The sequence below is a fragment of the Saccostrea cucullata genome, unplaced genomic scaffold (assembly GCF_032062105.1).
Source record: "Saccostrea cucullata isolate Sc308-1 unplaced genomic scaffold, CSIRO_AGI_Scuc_v1 ctg1070, whole genome shotgun sequence".
Taxonomy (NCBI): Eukaryota; Metazoa; Mollusca; class Bivalvia; order Ostreida; family Ostreidae; genus Saccostrea; species Saccostrea cuccullata.
Window position 1 is genome coordinate 93,340 of NW_026934082.1, and position 18,675 is coordinate 112,014.

Consider the following 18,675-nt stretch of genomic DNA (forward strand, 5'->3'; position numbering starts at 1 on the left):
AAACGGTGAAAAAAGAGCATGTTGATAGAAAAAAGTAATGGTATATGTATGTCCAAACATCACAAAAGGTCTTTAGGTGTCTGGTTTCAGGATCTTACATAAGTGAAAGCCAGTCTTTCCATTTAGTGTTAAGTTCATTAATTTGATTACTCTTTGTTGCACTATATTTCATCGTAGATAGTGAATTTTTAATATCTCTACGTAATGCTTGTAATCTCAAACCCTCATTTCGACACTTATTTCTATATGTAAATGATTTAATACATAAAAATATTATATTTATTTCACTATTGTTGGGTTTTGGATTTCCAAATATGAAATTATTACTATCGTTTGGAAACTCTTTATTGCGTGGACCCTGCGGTCCACGCAGTAAATATATAAGCGAAGTTAAACCGGATGCCATGGGCATATGTCAGGCTACGCATGCGCGAGATTTCTGGAGAGTTCGCAACTGCATCATATCGGGTCTTTCCGTCAAAGTTCGGAAAAACAACTTCCGCCTGTCGGAAAGGCCCGAGAATATGCGATTAAGAGAGTTCGCCCCCCTAAGACAGCTTACCCGTAGAATAATTCGCCATAATCGAATAAGAATAGACCATGTTCATTGGCAAATCTCGCTTTTAAATCTGCATATCGTATTTATTTGCGCATCCGAATTTCTTTTTTATACATACACTTTTATAAAATAAACATTGATATCATGCAGATGCATTTTAAAGAGAAGGAAGAATTGAAATTGAAAAAAAATATGCGTACTACAGAACTATATCTACACGTGTTCCATCAGATATATTTTTTCAATTATAGATTTCTTCTGTATAAATCAAGAACAGATGTAAAGTCCTTGCTATTATGGGTGACATGTATCAATATAGCCCTCTTTTTTAAATGACAAAACTATATCATAGTATATGCATATGTAAGCCAATCGGAGATAACATATAACAAATTCGTTCTTAAAGTACTATGAGCCATAGTAGACAAATCATAATAGAAAGTGTGAAAGAACCTAAATGAATGTTCACTAAACCTAAAAATTATATTGAATTGAATTTCGGTTAGAAACACATGCATATGGTCCACGTATTGTAGTCCTTTTTTCAAAGGACAGCAACTTGTTATAAGCTTCAAAGTGAATTGTAAAACTATGTAAAAGCTCCTGAACCTTCTGGCATTCCCACATAATATGAACAATTGTTTCCTCATATGTCTCACAGAAGCTACATAGTTTAGTATCCTTCAAACCTATTAAATATAACATTTAATTTGTAGCAAGATATGCTGATTTATTTTGAATTGTAGCCATAGAAATTTAGAAATTTTTGTACATCGAAAAGGAATATTATATATCATTTCACATAGGGAATCTTAAATTTCAAAATGTTTACTCCATTTTACTTTTGAAATAGGTCCTATGTGTTCTGTATTCAAAATATAATACAAAGCTTTTGTTCCTTTTTTACATACACATAATAATGTTAAATAAAGAGGTAGAATTGGCCTAGGGTTTAATCTTTCTTTGTTTACTTTTTCTAAAGCCATCGCTTCTTCTACGGCTTTCTGTTAAATTTTGCTTTTAGATCCTCTAATTCTAAAAAAAAGATCTTGTTTCATCAAAAAAATCTGAGCTAAAAATTACATCATGCATAAACCATTTGGAGTAAATAATGGGCTTATTGTCAATTTTATTGTCAGATTGCCTGCTTGATTGATTACTGATACAATATTACATTGAAATAATGAAACCCATCTGTTTAGAGAAGGACCAAAATTAAAGAATTTAAGGGCTTTATCAATAAAATTCCACGACACTGTGTCAAATGCATTTTCAAAATCAATCAATAACAACATTCCAGGGATATTTCTTTCTTCTGTATAATGCATTAGATCATTCATCGTTTAATAAAGATATTGGGCGCCAATTTTTTTTTTTTATAAAAAATTATTTTTTCCTTCTTTAGGTATACAAGTGATAATTCCCTGTTTTTTGTGTTACAGAAAGCTCTCCTTTTTTGTAACCATAATTTATTGATCTTACTATGAAATTTCCCAGCTGTTTCCAGAAAACTTTGAAGAATTCTGTTGTAAAACCATCGCTTCCAGGACTTTTATTATTTGTCATATTTTTCAAAACTAGTTGCTTCATTTAAAGTTATCTCCCCTTCCAGACTATTCTTTTGTGTATCACTAAGTTTTTCTGCAGCAATGTCCCAAGTATGATCACTTAGATCAATATCTGTCGTCTCAGAATTAGCCTCATAAAGTGTTTCATAATATCTTTTAATTTCAAGAAAATAAATCTATCTGATTTGTTATTTCGGAACCTATTGATTCATCTTTAATCAATTTAGGGATTATTTTATTTGGATAGTGTCTTTTTCATGGTTCAGAAAGTACTTACTAGTAGGTTTTTCTCCTTCATTAATCTCGGGAGGCCCGGGTTCGATTCTCGTTCCCGGCGCCGCTTCAAACCTAAGACGTGAAATTTGGTAGTTACTGTTCCTTCGCCAAGCGCTCGGCATCAGAAGTGGAAGTCATGGGTCTTTCGGATATGACCTGAAAAAGTAGGTCCCGTGTCACGGTAGGCGCTAGCACGATAAAGAACCCTCACTGCTCAATGGCCATGAGTGCCGAGTATAGGTCTAAATTTGAAGCCCTTCATCGGCATACTGTGACGTCTCCATATGACTGAAAAATTCTCGAGAGGGACTTAAACAATATACAATCAATCAATCAATCAATCAATCGTTCATTCATCCATTTTACTCTAGACCTTATGACATTTCTGAGAAGTTTATGGTCTCTTATATTTTCCAATTCCTGTTTATTGTTTGTATATTTTTATTGTAGTCTTTTTGTAGAGTTCCTTGGGAAGACTTTATCTCTCAACCATTATGGTAGAATAAAAAAAATTTAAATTGACAATAAGCCCATTTTCTTTACTCCAAATGGTTTATGAATGATGTAATTTTTAGCTCAGATTTTTTTGATGAGAGAAGATCTGTTTTTAAGAATTAGAGGATCTAAAAGCAAAATTTGATATAGAAACCAACTTTTTAACATATACAAGTTTACAGAAAGCCGTAGAAGAAGCGATGGCTTTAGAAAAAGTAAACAGAGAAAGATTAAACCCTAGGCCCATTCTACCTCTTTATTTAACATTATTATGTGTATGTAAAAAAAGAACAAAAGCTATGTATTATATTTTGAATACAGAACACATAGGACCTATTTCAAAAGTGAAATGGACTTAACATTTTGAAATTTAAGATTCCCTATGTGAAATGATATATAATATTTGAATCATAGGAGATAGAGACTTTACGAGTATATTTGGTATGCATAATCCACTACTTCAGTTCTTTCAAATGCCTTGACTGTAACCTCTATGCTTTTTCTAACTTTTGTCATGTCTTTTTAACCATAAGAGATAGAGACTTTATATCCTGGATGAATACTCCACTAGTTAAGAGCTTTCAAATGACTCCAAGGACGATGATCGTGTGACCTTGACTCGAACTTTGTTGCCGCCGGGCGCATAGTGTTTCAGAAACACATCTTGTTTCATTAAGGTAATTTACCTAGTTATATACGTCCCGAAATGACGTCGTAATGGACGTTTTTTAACTTACGACTCAATGACGTCTAGATGATAAATAACATTCTGGCGTATGGTGGATAAAGGGACAGTAATTTCAGATAAAGCATTGTTTACATTTCTACTTTCGTTTCGTCTCCCCAGATTTCGTTTTTGAGTTCATTTTTTATTCAAAAAATTTATTGATTCCAGATTAAAAGACTTAGAAACGTGTGTAAAAGAAATGATTCATGACTGAGACAGAAACAACGATTTCAGAGGAACGGAAAACGAACATAAAGGAACAATCATACAAGTAATTATTTAAACTACGTCATTCAAGTGATAATACGGTTTTGTTGTATTGAAATAAAGACAAATATCATAAAATTTAAAAATCAATATCTCACCGGTGCCAGTGGATTATTGAGCTGCAAACATTCCAGCTGATTATAACAAATAAAATCTATAAAACTTCAGATCTAAGAAGCAACCAAACATGCTAACACGTGTTTAGACTTGACACCCGCGCTTGTGTAAGAATTTCGGAATCGTGACCTTGATCAATTTTTCTAATATCAATAACGTTAAAGTGCACACTGAATGCTATATGGAAAAAAATCTCTTTTCTATCAGTGTTTCTGCCCAGATTTTCGCTTTTCTTCACTTTCTCGGAGATTTTAAGGGGGACGAAATAATGTTATTATTGATTTAATAATCAAATGAAATCAATAAAATATCTTTTTAAAGTTTGGTTTTGTATTTACATTTTTATTACCATTTTTGGAGGCTCGGCGGGGATTCACGAACTGATAAATAGCATTTAAAGATATGGTAGAGTAATAGATTAAATATTTTGTTGTTACTGTTAGAATTATTATCCCATGCATTTAAGTTATTTAAAAGAGAGGTATTCCTTTATGTCAGCAGGCAATTAAAGGACAAGGCACATAAAAGAGATCTCTGTCTCCTCATATTCTATTAATGTACAAGTTATGCTAAAATATTGAATTACAAGAAATGGCAAAGTCTTATTTTATGATAAGAAAACATTTTCATAAAATCGTCTAGCTATATAACACACTTTTATATCAATGACACTTTAGATTGTAAAAGTAATTTGCCCGTATTAATAGCTTTTTTTTTATAGAATATCAAACAGATTTCAAAATAAACAAGTAAAAAATCTTCATAATATGATAGTGAGTAAAGAATCAAAATAAAAATGAGCATGACTTTTTATTGATAATCTTTTGTATGTGTGTGCGGGAGGGGGTTAAAAACTAATGATTCATAATTAAAGATATACTAGCAATGTGTATGCATTGAATATATTTTACAGTGACTTTATAATAAAACTGGAACCTTTTGAACGTCTTTTTAGTAAAAGTAATTCGCCAATTTGTATGATAGAAATTGACTATATTTGTCATTCAATACAAGGAAAAGCGTACATATAATAGAATATAAGGATGCAGAAATACTTAGAAGATGCATATTCACAGTACAATGAAAACACAATTTAGTATTGTTGATAAGATTTGAAGTCATTATATATCATATAGGCAATACATCATAAGCTGACAATTTCTTTCCTCAATGCTACCAAGCTCTTACTAGTTAACTTTGGCCGTATGCTGGCAATTTTAACTGCAGTAAATTCTTTGGCTGTTGGTATCGGAGCCAAGATGGTGATGGCCTGCATGCTCAGTGTAAGAGCTAAAATTTTTTTAAGTTCTAATGATTATAACAGACACATTCAAGATACAGTAGTAGTGTGGTGATCCTGGAGGTACTGGGCACGAATTGCCCTGCTACATCCGATCACAAGGTATACGTCACAGCACCTGTCTTGACGTGTACTTATCCTCGCTCTCTTTTGTGTTACAAGCTGCAGAGAACGGACGTGTCTCTGTTAGCTCCGTCATTATTGTATTTTATATATTATAACTGCGGGCACTAATAAATAGCGGGTCATTTTATCATGTTTTGTTCTCTATTCCGCCATCACAGTAGATAATAAAGAGAAACTCTATAGTAGAAACCCGTGTATCTGACAAATTTTTAAAGGTCAAAGGTATTGTACCAGGGCCACGTAAACGAGCTCCGTATATTGTCCTAATGTAAAAGTCAGCTGTCAACTGTTAAAGTCAGCGTTAAAAGTTCTATAGGATACGGCAATGCCCATCTTTTTACATTAGCATTGTGTATTTTGTACATTCTTCAGTTAAAAAGAGAGATCTAATTTCTGAATATGATATACATTTCAGTTAATGTATATAATGAAACACGGAATTATACTGAAACACGAAAGAGATGCAACATATAATGGCGATGCTAATCGGAAGTTTTAGGTACCTTCAGATAAAGGACGTTTTTGGTTAAAGAATCATAAAATGTATACATGTAAATATGTTCGTTTCCATGGCTACAACCTCTGAATATGCCCTTGTTAAATGTAAAATTTGTGAAAAAAATCCATTATTTTTTAAATTACTCCGCTTTACACATAATGGCAATTACGGCTACATGTATTATAGCAAAACACTTAATCAATTATCAATTTATTTAATCGTGCATGTTAAACTTTATATGATAATTTTGAAGAAAAATTAAGTAAAAATTCAAGAATTTTAAAATTTACATTCTAAATTCTAGATTCTTTATGCGTTAAAGGAAGAAGATGGAGATAACAAACAGTATTCAATCTCAGTCCATAAAATGATACAAAATAAGAGCAGAGCAAACACGGACCTTCAAAACATCAGAGGTGGGATCAGGTGCCATGGAGGAGTGAGCATCCCCTGCCGACCGGTCACGTCCGCCGTGTGCTCCTTGTAATTAAACAGATAACTCGATATCAAGATATAAAAAGCATTAAACGCCCGATGGCAAAAAAGTTCGAAAAAAAGCTTTGTTTAGCAAAAAAGGTCAATGTCAAGGTAACAAGACCATCGAGCTTGGTGTCATTTGTAAGAACGTGATGAATGGAAAATGCAGTTACTATATCTTATGGTTCAAAAGTTATGGTAAAGGTTTAAAAGCTATTTTTAGCGAACAGGTCACAGTCAAGGTCACAAGGTCATTGACCTTGGTGTCGTTTGAAAGAGCTTAATGAATGAAGTATGCATACTAGATATGAAGTCTCTGTCTGTCATGGTTCAAAGGTTATGGCGAAGGTTAAAGTTTGCAGACAAACAGACAGACAGGACGAAAACAATATGCACCCCGGATCTTTCATTCCTGGCGCATAAAAATTAATATCTTTTTAAAGATGTAATATGTATGCCTGATTTTGAAAATAAAACTGACATATTTACAAAATAAGCCTTCCCCCCGGAAGAACAGCTATATAGTAAAAATTCTGGGGGGAAAGTCTCACTATATAGCCATTCTTCCGGGAGGGAAGACTCACTAAAAAACCATTCTTCCGGGGGAAGCCTCACTATGGGGGAAGTCTCACTATACGACACCGGATTGGTCAAAATTAAAAAAAAGAATAATTTCAATAAAAATTGACTATTTCGCTTCAATTTCTTTTATAAATATGATTAACGATCATGTTCTCTCCAGTTGTGACTGGTTTTAATAATATTTTAACCACACGTTTAAAAAAAAAAATTCACAAATTATATGAGCTCAATTTTCATAAATATTTTTAAAATTTAAATTATGAATTAAGATCTATATGGCCTTTCTTTACATATTTTATTAGGTATTCATGTGATGCATTCATTTATAGCAAAAGTTTTACAAGAAAGCTTCTAAATCATGTAAATTTTTTTTTAATTTTCTTTGACAAAATACATAGTAATAAAGATTTCAGGTTTAATGCCTTTGAAAAACTATTCTACTCTTGTGTCATACCTGTTTTGGATTATGCATCCAGTGTCTGGGGTTACAAAAAGTTCCAGCCTATAGATAATATTCAGAACAGAGCTATTCGGTACTTTATTGGGGTTCACCGTTTTGCTCCTACATTGGGGGTTTATGGAGACACTGGATGGATTCCAAGTCAATATAGACGTTGGATAAATATAATCAAATACTGGAATAAAGTTTTATCCTTTGGCAATGATCGAATTACAAGAATTGTTTTTGAAGTTGATTACAATAAGTGTAAGAATAACTGGTGCAGTGATTTTAAAGATATATTACACCAACTAGAGCTGGATTACTATTTCGAGTCAAAGCTTATGGTAGATATAAATATGGTTCAATCAAAATACACAATTATTACTCAAACCTTTGGAACAATGAGATTTTAAGCATTCCCAAACTGCGGACTTATGTTAATTTTAAAACAATGTTTGGTAGGGAAAATTATGTTGCACTTGATATGCCTAAATATTTACGTTCAATTTTAGCACAAATTAGATGTGGCATTTTACCTTTACGAATAGAAACCGGTAGATATCATGGTGAATCTGTTGAGGATCGAATTTGCACACTTTGCTTTAGAAATAATGTAGAAGACGAAATTCATTTTTTACTGCATTGTCCTTTATACTCTGAATATCGATTAAAACTTTTTGAAAACACTGGCATTAATCAAATTGGGTGGTCAGATTTGGATTTACTATGTGCACTTATTTCAAATTATCTTAGACAGGTTGCAAAGTACTTGTATTTTTCATTAAAGCGAAGACAGTCCTTCATGTTCAGAAAATAATAATGTATTTCAATTTCATCTACCAATAATCCTTATAACAGACACTACCAATCTTACCATACAAAATGTATAGATATATATTAATCACAATTGTGAAATTGTTTATTTTTCTTGCACTTTTTTTTTGTTATTCTCCTAACGTTGTGCTCCTTCTTTTCTTTATATAATTATTGTATTTCAATTTTGTGTTTAACAGTGTTTAAAGTGGCATATAGGCCCGATGGGCAGGGTGTTGATTGTTATTTTATACAGTCTGTAAACAAAAGAAATTAATTGTACACATGTCACTATAAATAAATAAATTACTTACTTACAAAAAAAAAATCATATAAAATAATCAAAAGCTAATGTCGACCTTTCAATACTGAAACCATTGTTTAAAAAGGTTGACTTGGATCGAGATCTATAAATAAGAATTTGGTGTGGTATTCCTCCTTAAACTGTCATTATTATTTTATGAAGCCTTTTACTTTAATTTTATGCACAAAAAGTATGATGTTCATTATTCCTATAATGCCCTATCAGATCAAACTCTCTCTGGGGATAATGAGCCGGTATCATCTAATCAATTTGAAGATTAGCAATGGGGATATAACTAACAATCATTTCCTACAGCTATCAGAGTGTGAACTCTGTATTGGCCAGTATTACTCCGAGTCACTACATAATGTGTTATGCCTTGCAAGTCTTTAAAGAAACCATAATTTACAATGTCAAGTATCTTGCAAAGCAAGGATGAAATATGAATGGTATTGATCAGGCAGAGCTATTTCAATCTCTGTTTTATCAAATTAATGTTAACTCAGTGAAAATTGACCTTTAGGATCTGCACATGTTAATTTCATATCACAAGCAAGTTGGGATCATCACTCTTATCATATATGGCTGCATGATATGATGTGATCTTACATTATTTTAAGCGAAAACGTTAAATAAATTTTTGTACATTAATAAAGTATTTATTGAAATATAGGTAATATAGATATATTTTCTCTTTTCTTGGGGGGGGGGGGGGGACACTATCTTTGAATTTCTTCTGCAAATCTTCTGTAGATATTTCCATGTGCTAGCTGCACATCATGTACCATTCTGTTTTCTTTTAAAAAATAACTCCTGTGTAGGAATTATATCAACATCGTGCAAAGTCATCTCCATAATAATTGCAATAAAATCTGCAAGGCCTTTGAAGTCTGCATAACTATTTTTCTGTTCAGTTGATAGTATTGACTTGAATTTTTTTCCACCCAATTCTGTATGAATCAGAAACCCAGGCATCAGAGATGCAGATAACTAGCAATTTGACACTGATTAAATGGCTTTGTCTAAAATCTTGTCCTCTAAGCAGTAAACCTTGTCTTCTAAGCATGTTATAATTTTAATTGGCTATCACTCACAACTATATCTCGTAAAAACCTGAGTAACTACATTCTTAGACTTACCACAAGCCCTGACTGGCTCGGGCTGCAATACGACATTGACTTGTATTGTATTGACACTTTGGCAGTAAACAATGCTTACAGCAATCACACACACTAGCTAATATAAAGAACTGGGCACGGTTGTTCAAAAGTTGGTTAAATTTAACACAGTGTTTTCTCAGTGTTAAATAATGTGTTAAATTTAACCACATGGTTAACTGTTGTTCAAAATTGTGTTTGTGTTAACAAGGCGTTAAATCCGTGTCAAATTTAATCCACCTACGGTAGGTAGATTAAGAAGTTAACACCGTGATTAAATATGGCCGCCAACTTTCTTATTTACCCGCCTGGACCCAGAAAACAGCGTGTTTTTCAACTCCATACGAATTTAGAGGGTTGGACTGATGCTGAATTAAGAAGAAGGTACCGCTTTGGTCAGCATGGCATCAATTTTATTTGTGATGTCATAAAAAATCACTTGGAAAGAGCCATCAATAGGAACTGTGCGCTTAGCGTCCAGCATGAAGTGATGATTACCTTGCGCTACCTTGCAAGTGGCAGCTTTTTGCAGGTTGTCGGGGACACTCTAGGTACAATTAAATGACTACAGAACACAAACTACATAACTGTAAAAAAAAATAAACTCAAGTTGAAAATTCATTATTAAAGTTCAAGTAAAATAAAAACGACACAGTGCTGTGAAAACTTCTTGTTTATATACTGCATGATTAAGCGTAAAACGCTGATTAAATAGTCTGTCCGTATAGAAAAAAAATATACAAGTTATTCAAATTTGAACAGGGTTTGACAAAAGCACAGTATCCCGCACCATTAAGAGAGTCACCGAAGCACTGGTTGCGAAAGCTGACACATTTATTCAATGGCCTGACGCAACAACAAAATCAAGCATCAAAACAGGGTTTTACCGGCTAGCAGGTTTCCCCAATGTAGTCGGATGCATCGATGGGACTCAGGTACGGATCCAGGCCCCATCACATGACGAAAATTCCTTCGTAAATAGGAAAGGATACCACAGCATCAATGTCCAAGCTGTACATTGTATGTGACCACGATGGTAAATATAACTGACTTTTTCCAGGCCCCTTGTATCATTTTCGTTCGATGGGGTTAAAAAATTTAAACATTTACTAAAACTTCGTAATTTCTATATACTTGTATTGAATTAATAGGTTTTTCACACATCCTTTAACAATCCCTCTTCCATAATTATTGTACTATAGTTGTGTATTAATTGTTTAAACGTTTTTTAAAATGATCTATGCATGTCATGTAGATTAACCTCCCCTTCGAAAAATAATGTGGCGGATCCATATACTGAGTATTGATTTTACAGCAAGTACCTGTTAGAATACATCAGTGCATTGTCACACAAGAGTAGTGCATGTGCAAGCAAAATAAATTCATGGGGTAAATAAAAATTGAAAAAGAGATTGATCTGAAGATATAAGTGTGAATAATAAAAATAATTTAAAAAATGAATTTAGTCCAATATTTTATTTATTTTTTTTATTATTTTTTACTTTTTTTTTTTTATTGTAACACTTTCACATGTACATATAAAAAAATTTTCATCATTTGGTACACAATAACATCGGGTCTACACACAATATAGAGTTATGTTTATATAATGTGAAAGGTGTTTTGAAAGAAAAAAAAGAAAGAAAAGGGGGAGGGGTCAGCAAGAAAAAAATCTTTCTTCTATTATAAATAATACAAAAAAATAAAAAATCACTCATATATGATATACGGTATCTTCAAGACTGGCCGATTGGTGCAGCTTAAATTGTTATGGTGTCAATGAGAAAAATTATGAATAATCCATCTAATTAAAAGGAAAATGGACAAATGTGTACCATCCTTGGTCAATGAACTAAAGTCTCTGACTCTTACATTTGTGTTAATTACATTAATTCTTTTATTTCTAATTTGTGTTTTCTTTAAGTTAGTAGTTGAGAACATGAAAGTATATAATCATATTGCCACAATATTTACATGAGGCACATAGTTGTCTTGGTGGGGAAAGGGGTTCCTCTAAGGGTGTCGACTCCATGACAATGAATGCATGACTTCCTGGAGATTGGGATGGCACAGGAAGGTCCTCACAAGCATCTTGCCAAATGTCCACATCATGATCCTTAGTTATCCTGTTTGTTACAGTCTGAGTGGGAGACACTGCCATTGAGGATATTACTATAGAAAAAAATCATTATTATTAGTCTCTCTTACTTATATACACATGCACTCTGCCATGGTTACTAGTATGCAGCCTCATGAAGCAGTTCTTATTTACTCAGTGCAGCATAAATTCATCAGATAACATCTTTAATCAAATATTTACTTTTCATATTTATAGCACTTTTCGTATACTTGAACACATAAAAATAATGATTAATTTTCTTTATTCTATACAAAGTCATATTTTTAAATTTATTATTCTTTCCATCTTGTAGAATAGTTATTTTGTGATTTTTCTTGTTTTTTCTTCTTCTAAAGTTTGTTTTTTATTTAATCGAAACAAATTCACATGTACTTATAAACAAACATTTTCAATGTTAGAAAAATTTCAAAACCCTGTTTTAAAAATTCAACATTGGCACCCCCCCCCCAACCTTACTCTGAATTTTTGTCAAGATGATAAGATGGGCTTTACAGTTAGTTATCTTAAAATTCATTTATACCCTATCTATAACTTCAGAATGTTTATTAAAGCATTGGTTGATTGAACTTTTTGAGGCTCTTTAGATTTATGTTTTAACTTGAATCCACACCAGAGACATTATAAATACATCAATCCACGTGTATTATTTTCGGATTTGACATCCGTATCCTCATTCTTCCCATTTTAATTTGAAGATTAATTACTGCAGTTAATATGAAATCTATTTTTCTCTCAAATTCAAAATAAAAATAATCCATCAAGATGTATGAAACATACTTTGTGCGAAACTAATCAAATTTTAAACATCCAGAAGAGAGCACATGTTGATGGTGAGTTCGGCTCTTATTTTTCATTTTGACTCGAAGGGCACACTTGGAAGATTTAAAACGACAATCTAAGAGCATTATAATATTATTTCTAAATTAAAACTGTTCATGTTCGGTCACAATTATACATGCATGGCTAGTGTTAAGATTGATATTTTCGATTTGTATTTGCCCCATCAAAAGGTCAAGGTCACGTTATGGTAAACAAATTCGAAAGAAAATAGATCTACGGAAAAAAGGACGATATTAACAATTCAATCACATGGTTAACAGCGTTAATTAGGCTTGTAAAATAAAGGATATGCCTTGTAACGACAAAAAGATAACCCGATCATTTTTAGGTCTTATTAAATATAGATTTCAACAACTGAGTAATGTTTCATGTTTGGAAGCAGACGAAAATGTCCCTTGGTAGTCAAGTAATAGTATGGGACATTGCACTGTTTTGTTCCAATTAAAGTGCCAAATTTTAGATCAAAGTAGTATGTTATTTTGAATTGATAAAGTATTAATTAATGTAGAGTTATTTAAACAAAGTAAATTCAATGAAAGTACAGTTTGACATTATTTCATTGTGTGTTTTGGCTTAGCTACTATCACAGTTTTAATCATTTTCCCATTATTTTTTTCTTTTATTTTTATACATATGAAATATGGAGATAATGAGCATATCAGAAAATATTATTGTTGATGAACACAAAAAAGTCATATTTTACCAGAACAGCCAGGCATTGAGGTTTCAATGCCCCCTTCAATCCCATGGAAGGAACTGGCATCCTTATACATGTCGACAACATCCTGCATTGTCTGGGAAAGAGGGGTGGGTGGAGGCCCTCCTCCTGTCTTTGTCATCTGTCTTCTGTTCTCGGTAAATTTCATTTTGGCCTCCCGACACATGTTACGCCATTTGTCTTTAACTTCACTCAAATTCCTCTTAGCTACCCCTACAGCGTTAACTTTCCTAAAATATCAAGCCAAATGGCTTGCTTTTTAGCATTGGTTACAGTGTTGCTGTGCTTTGCCTCAAGAATAGGATGGAATTTTACCTCATTTTTAATAATTTCAACCTCTGTTAAGGTGAAATTAATACTCCTAGCTTTCCTACTCTTTTTTATGCAGACGACGTCAGCCATGATTGTGTACAAAGGAAGTAGAAGTGCATTATGGGTAAACAAGTGATTACCAAGTGATTAAGCAGTTAACACAGTGTTAGCTAACCAATGTGTTAAATTGCTTTTGAACAACAGAATTTAACCACTGTGTTTTCTAATCAAATGATTAAGGTTTAACACATAGTTATCCTTAACCACTGTGTTAAATCTAACCATCTTTTGAACAACCGGGCCCTGATGCTTAATAGTAAACCTGTTTTAACCAATGCTAGCTTGATTTTATGATGATGCTTATTGCAAGGTGACTTTCATTCACCATTGCTTAGTAATAGACATCTTCTGAATCTAAAGGATAAAAGAATTAGACTAATCTTATGAAGCCCCCCCCCTTACATTTTCATAAAATGTGTTTTTAGTTTTATGATTGCATTTCCAAAATGATCTAACGTACAACCCAAATCATGAAGGATTATTGTTTTTCCAATTTAAAGTTTTTTCTTTGCCACAGGGTAATCAGGTCTTGTCCCTTCTCTTCTGCTTCTGATCTTTATCATATCAGTGAATTGTTTGTTTCTGAGTTGATGAAGAGTTAATGTTGTTCAAATACGCATTGAGGGCCTAACTGTAATTGAGGTAATTAATGGTATGTCTATTTAGCTGTAATTTATACAGATGTTAGACTGATTTGACTGATTTGTTGTGATCTATAAATTCAACCTGATAAAGTTTTAAGAGGACGGGAAATGCCAAGTTAATGGTGAATGGGATAAATGCTAGATATAATTATTATCACTACAGTAATCATGGTAATAGATTGATGAGTTAATTTGAGTGTGTGATAGGATTAAGAGATAACCTGAAATTTTTCATAAAATATATAACAAAAAGTTAATGGCCTTAAGACATGAACAAATCAAGGCAGTTTGTGGTTTTGATGTAGTTTGTTGGATAACTGAGATATTTGAAAGAAACAAATTTAAACAGTTAAGATTTTTTTTACAGGTATTTAAGTAGTCTAAATGCCAAAAAGTAAATTTTACCAAATTTATTTAAAATGTAACAGAATTTTAATTTATAAAAAGAATTATTTTTAATGCCTGTTTTTAACATATTTCGAAAATTATTTATCAGTCAATTAATGTTTTGACAGTAAAAGGGAATTTGTCAATCAATATTTATTTAAGGAATCAGTGTCAATCCTCTACCTCAAAGAGCGTCCGACTTGTATGTGTGATAATTGCGTAAATGTGTTAATTGAAGTTTGAGTGAATCCCGTATGTTGTGTGAGAGAGTCAGTTTTAGATCCGCCTTGGACAATCCCGGACATGAATATTAGATGCACTGGACATTCCGTCATCAAGAAAATACAGTTTTACTCTGGTCTATTCCGAGTTACCAAAACGTTGGTGTGTGTGTCCGTGTGTGAGCGTTACAACTCGTCTTTGTTTTATGTGACTTCACTTGATTTATTTTTCAAGATATTAACTTTTACTTTTTACTGCTTGACTTTCGTTAAAATAAATTTTCATCACAAGTTCACTTGTGTTATAAAGCATTAGTCATGAAGTATTGTCAGCTTAATTAGTACTCTAGACATTCATTTTTACTTCTGATACATGGTGAGGATTGTCAGGTGATACAGTGATGGTAATGTCATTCCGGATTCTGGTGTAGGTGGTGGGCAGTGGGAGGGGTCCCCCTTCCTGAGCCAGAGTTTTTGGGGATATTTCTGTTGAGTCAGGGCATTTTAAATAGAAATCAACTTTTCAAGCATCTTGTCCACAAAATCTAACATTTCAAAGAGTTTTTTTAATATTGTATTTTTAGATATATATGTAATATTTTTAAACACATTTAAAAATGTTGACCGAACAGTTTAGCCATGGAATATTTCACTTCAATAAATATATTATGCATAAAAGTGTTCAATATTCTATCATACTATTTTTCAGTCACTGTCCCAACCCCCATCCCCATCCCACTCCACAATTTCAAACTCATGCTTACAAAAGTTGATGAAATGTTTTTTTTTTTTTTTTTTTTTTTTTAGAAATCTGTACAAAAATCTAAATGCATCTTACACTAAGGCTGCTATCCTTACTACAACTCCAAAATAAATTCTGATTTTTTTTCCAATACAAGAAACATTTTTTTGTTTGATTCTTTAAATTTGGATGGACATGCATTTTCATTCTACTTATATACATGTCCAAGTAATATTTTGAAAATATTACATTTATCAACTGTGTATTTGCAAAATTGATGCAAGCAATGTCAATATCAAATCATACCTGATTCTTTTAAGGTTCGCCATCTCTCCACAAATGAATTTCTACTGCTAAGATGTCCAGCAAATAAGCTTAAGTATTCATTGTCTTCTGCATTGAACTCCTCAAGACGCACAATTTTGTCAAAGCCATTCATCATTATCTAAAAAAAAAAACAAAAAAAAGAATGAGTTCCTAAATATTTTCCTGATTTTTTTTTTTGTACCAAACTAATTGAACTCACTAGGATATTTTACCCTTTAGAATAAAAACCGTTAAAGGAGATGTATCAGTCACAAAAAAAAAATCATTTTAAATACATATTTAGACTATCATACCTTGATGCATCCTTTGTTGTTGGCGGCTGCAATATCCCACACTTTTCAAACTATGCTGCCTTTCTGTTTCATAAATACTGCATTTTGTGACTTTGAATTGGACCACATAGTTCACCTTGTAAGAGGTATGGATCACATGTGCTACAGACACAGGTCTGAAATTGCATGCACACTGAAAACACGCCCCTAATAATCTTATCAGTATTACCAGTCTGATTGACATCTCTTCACTGAATGCATGGAACTGCAGAAGGTGCTCATTCTTAGTAAAAGTGGAAATGAATTGGGACCTAGCACTTTATAACTGCAATATGCTATTATTTTATTATTCAATCAAGATATTCTGAGTGAAATGGATGACAATTTTATTTCTGAACACTCTATTATTGAATCACAGGAATATGAATCATCGTTAGGTCACAGTAGCCGTACTAACTGTTTAACAGAATCACTTCAAGAGTTGTCCAAATTCGAAGAATCTGATATTTCTACAAGTCGTGCTTACCATAATGTATTTTCATTCTGTGATGACACGCCGCCCCCTGTTCAAGCATTTGATATACGCGAAGAAGATTTGCATGAACAATCAAGTGAGATAAGTAAAGAACTTTCTCTCATATCATTCGATTTACAAACAAGTGGGTGTTCCACCGATTCAGAGCCATTTGGATATTTACATTTCATTGAGCCTTTAATGAGCAGTACTCCTAAGAAAAATAAAGGTATGTATACTTACTTTCACTTCATTGTACATGTGTATGATCAAATTAATTTGCTTTGTTTTCTTACGAATTTGAATTATTATAATTTTTGCTAACAACACATGACTTAACTTTATAATTTTCAAGTAAAAGAAGGTCATACATATAACACATGTATTTTAAAGGAGATTTGTGAACATGACGAGCAAATTTAGTCTATAGTGGGATAAATGTAAAGGTGAAAAATGAAATTCCAATTATATCAAAATTTTCCTTAATATTTCATCTAACATAATTTTAAGTATCCTTTATGTAAAATCTCCACAATTTCATGAAGTTGAAGTTATTTGCCTTTGAAAATGAAATGCTATACAAAAACGAAAGAGGATATTTATCATAAAGAGTCCTTTACTCCATTTACATACTTAGGCTTCGGAAGCCAATTGAAAGTGGGGGCAGGCAAATTGAAAGTGGGGGGATAGCTAATCCAACAAAAAATGTTAACCCCAATTTTCAATGACTATATTATGTATGCATTACAAAAAAGGTGGGAACCCCCCCCCCCCCCCCCCCCCCCCCGGTTCCAACGCCTATGCTTTATTACACTTTTATACAATGCGAGTGCTTCTCCACTTCTTAAAAAAGTTAATCCATAAAATTTGCATAAAATTATACCTTTTTAATCACCCCCTTGACGAGCGGGAGGATATGTAGTAGAGCGGGAGGATATATAGTAATTGGGATATATGTCCGTCCTTCCATCTGTGACTCTTTGGAGTACCAATGTCAGTAGTATAAGGGGTCTAGATAGGGGAGGATTCTGATTGGCTGAGAGAAATCACGTGATCAGTTTTGATTGGTTGAGGGGATAGGTGGGTCAAGGGAGTGCAGGTTTGGGGGGGTCTGGGGGGATAGGGGGGTCAACTCAGTACAGTCCCCCCTGGGATAGGGATAGGGGGGTCAACTGAGTGCAGTCCTAACCCTAACTAACCCTAACCCCCCTAGCCCTAACTACCCCTAACCCTAACTAACCCTAAACCCCTAGCCCTAACTAACCCTAACCCCCCAGCCCTAACTAACCCTAACCCTAACCCCCTAGCCCTTACTAACCCTATCCCCCTTAGCCCCCTCTAACCCTAACCCCTTTGAACCCTAACGTATCCTATCCCCTAAATACGGGGCGTGTTTACACTGTGTTTACATTATACACTATACGTTGGTACTACGTTTTGTTTATGCTAACTATACAGGTAAAATACTTTGGGGCCGTGTGCAAAACATTTCAAGAATGTGATTATGACGTCACGCATTCATTCACAGTCTAAAGCTCAGCCTAGCCTAAACCAGTTCAAACTGGATTTTTTTTTTACTGAAAACAATAACAAATAACACACACACAAGACAGATTATAACAAGAATCAATACGTTTTACCTGCGTTTTTATACCTGTTTGCATCCTCTATAAAGTGCCGTGTGCAAAACATTAGGGGTCGTGTGCAAAAGAAATATACTTTTACCTGTGTTTTCTTATATACCTGTTTGCATCATCTGTAAAGTGCCGTGTGCAAAAAGTACGATAAA

At 33.1% G+C, this 18,675-nt stretch overlaps 1 protein-coding gene across 1 annotated transcript; it reads right to left on the bottom strand.

Moving 5' to 3' along the window:
* Positions 1–5,153: 5,153 nt before the first annotated feature.
* On the bottom strand, positions 5,154–13,727 carry LOC134239909 (uncharacterized). Its single transcript, XM_062722044.1, has 4 exons — positions 13,723–13,727; positions 13,393–13,637; positions 11,684–11,881; positions 5,154–5,299 (listed from the first exon to the last, which is right to left on the bottom strand). Exons 1-4 carry the CDS (start codon positions 13,725–13,727, stop codon positions 5,154–5,156), a joined length of 594 nt encoding a protein of 197 aa, XP_062578028.1.
* Positions 13,728–18,675: the final 4,948 nt, after the last annotated feature.

Coding starts and splice junctions, on each gene's coding strand:
- LOC134239909 (XM_062722044.1), bottom strand. Junction 11,882..13,392: donor CTCAATGCCTGGCTGTTCTG/GTAAAATATGAC, acceptor TTTTTTCTATAG/TAATATCCTCAATGGCAGTG. Junction 5,300..11,683: donor AAGACAACTATGTGCCTCAT/GTAAATATTGTG, acceptor AAAAAATTTTAG/CTCTTACACTGAGCATGCAG.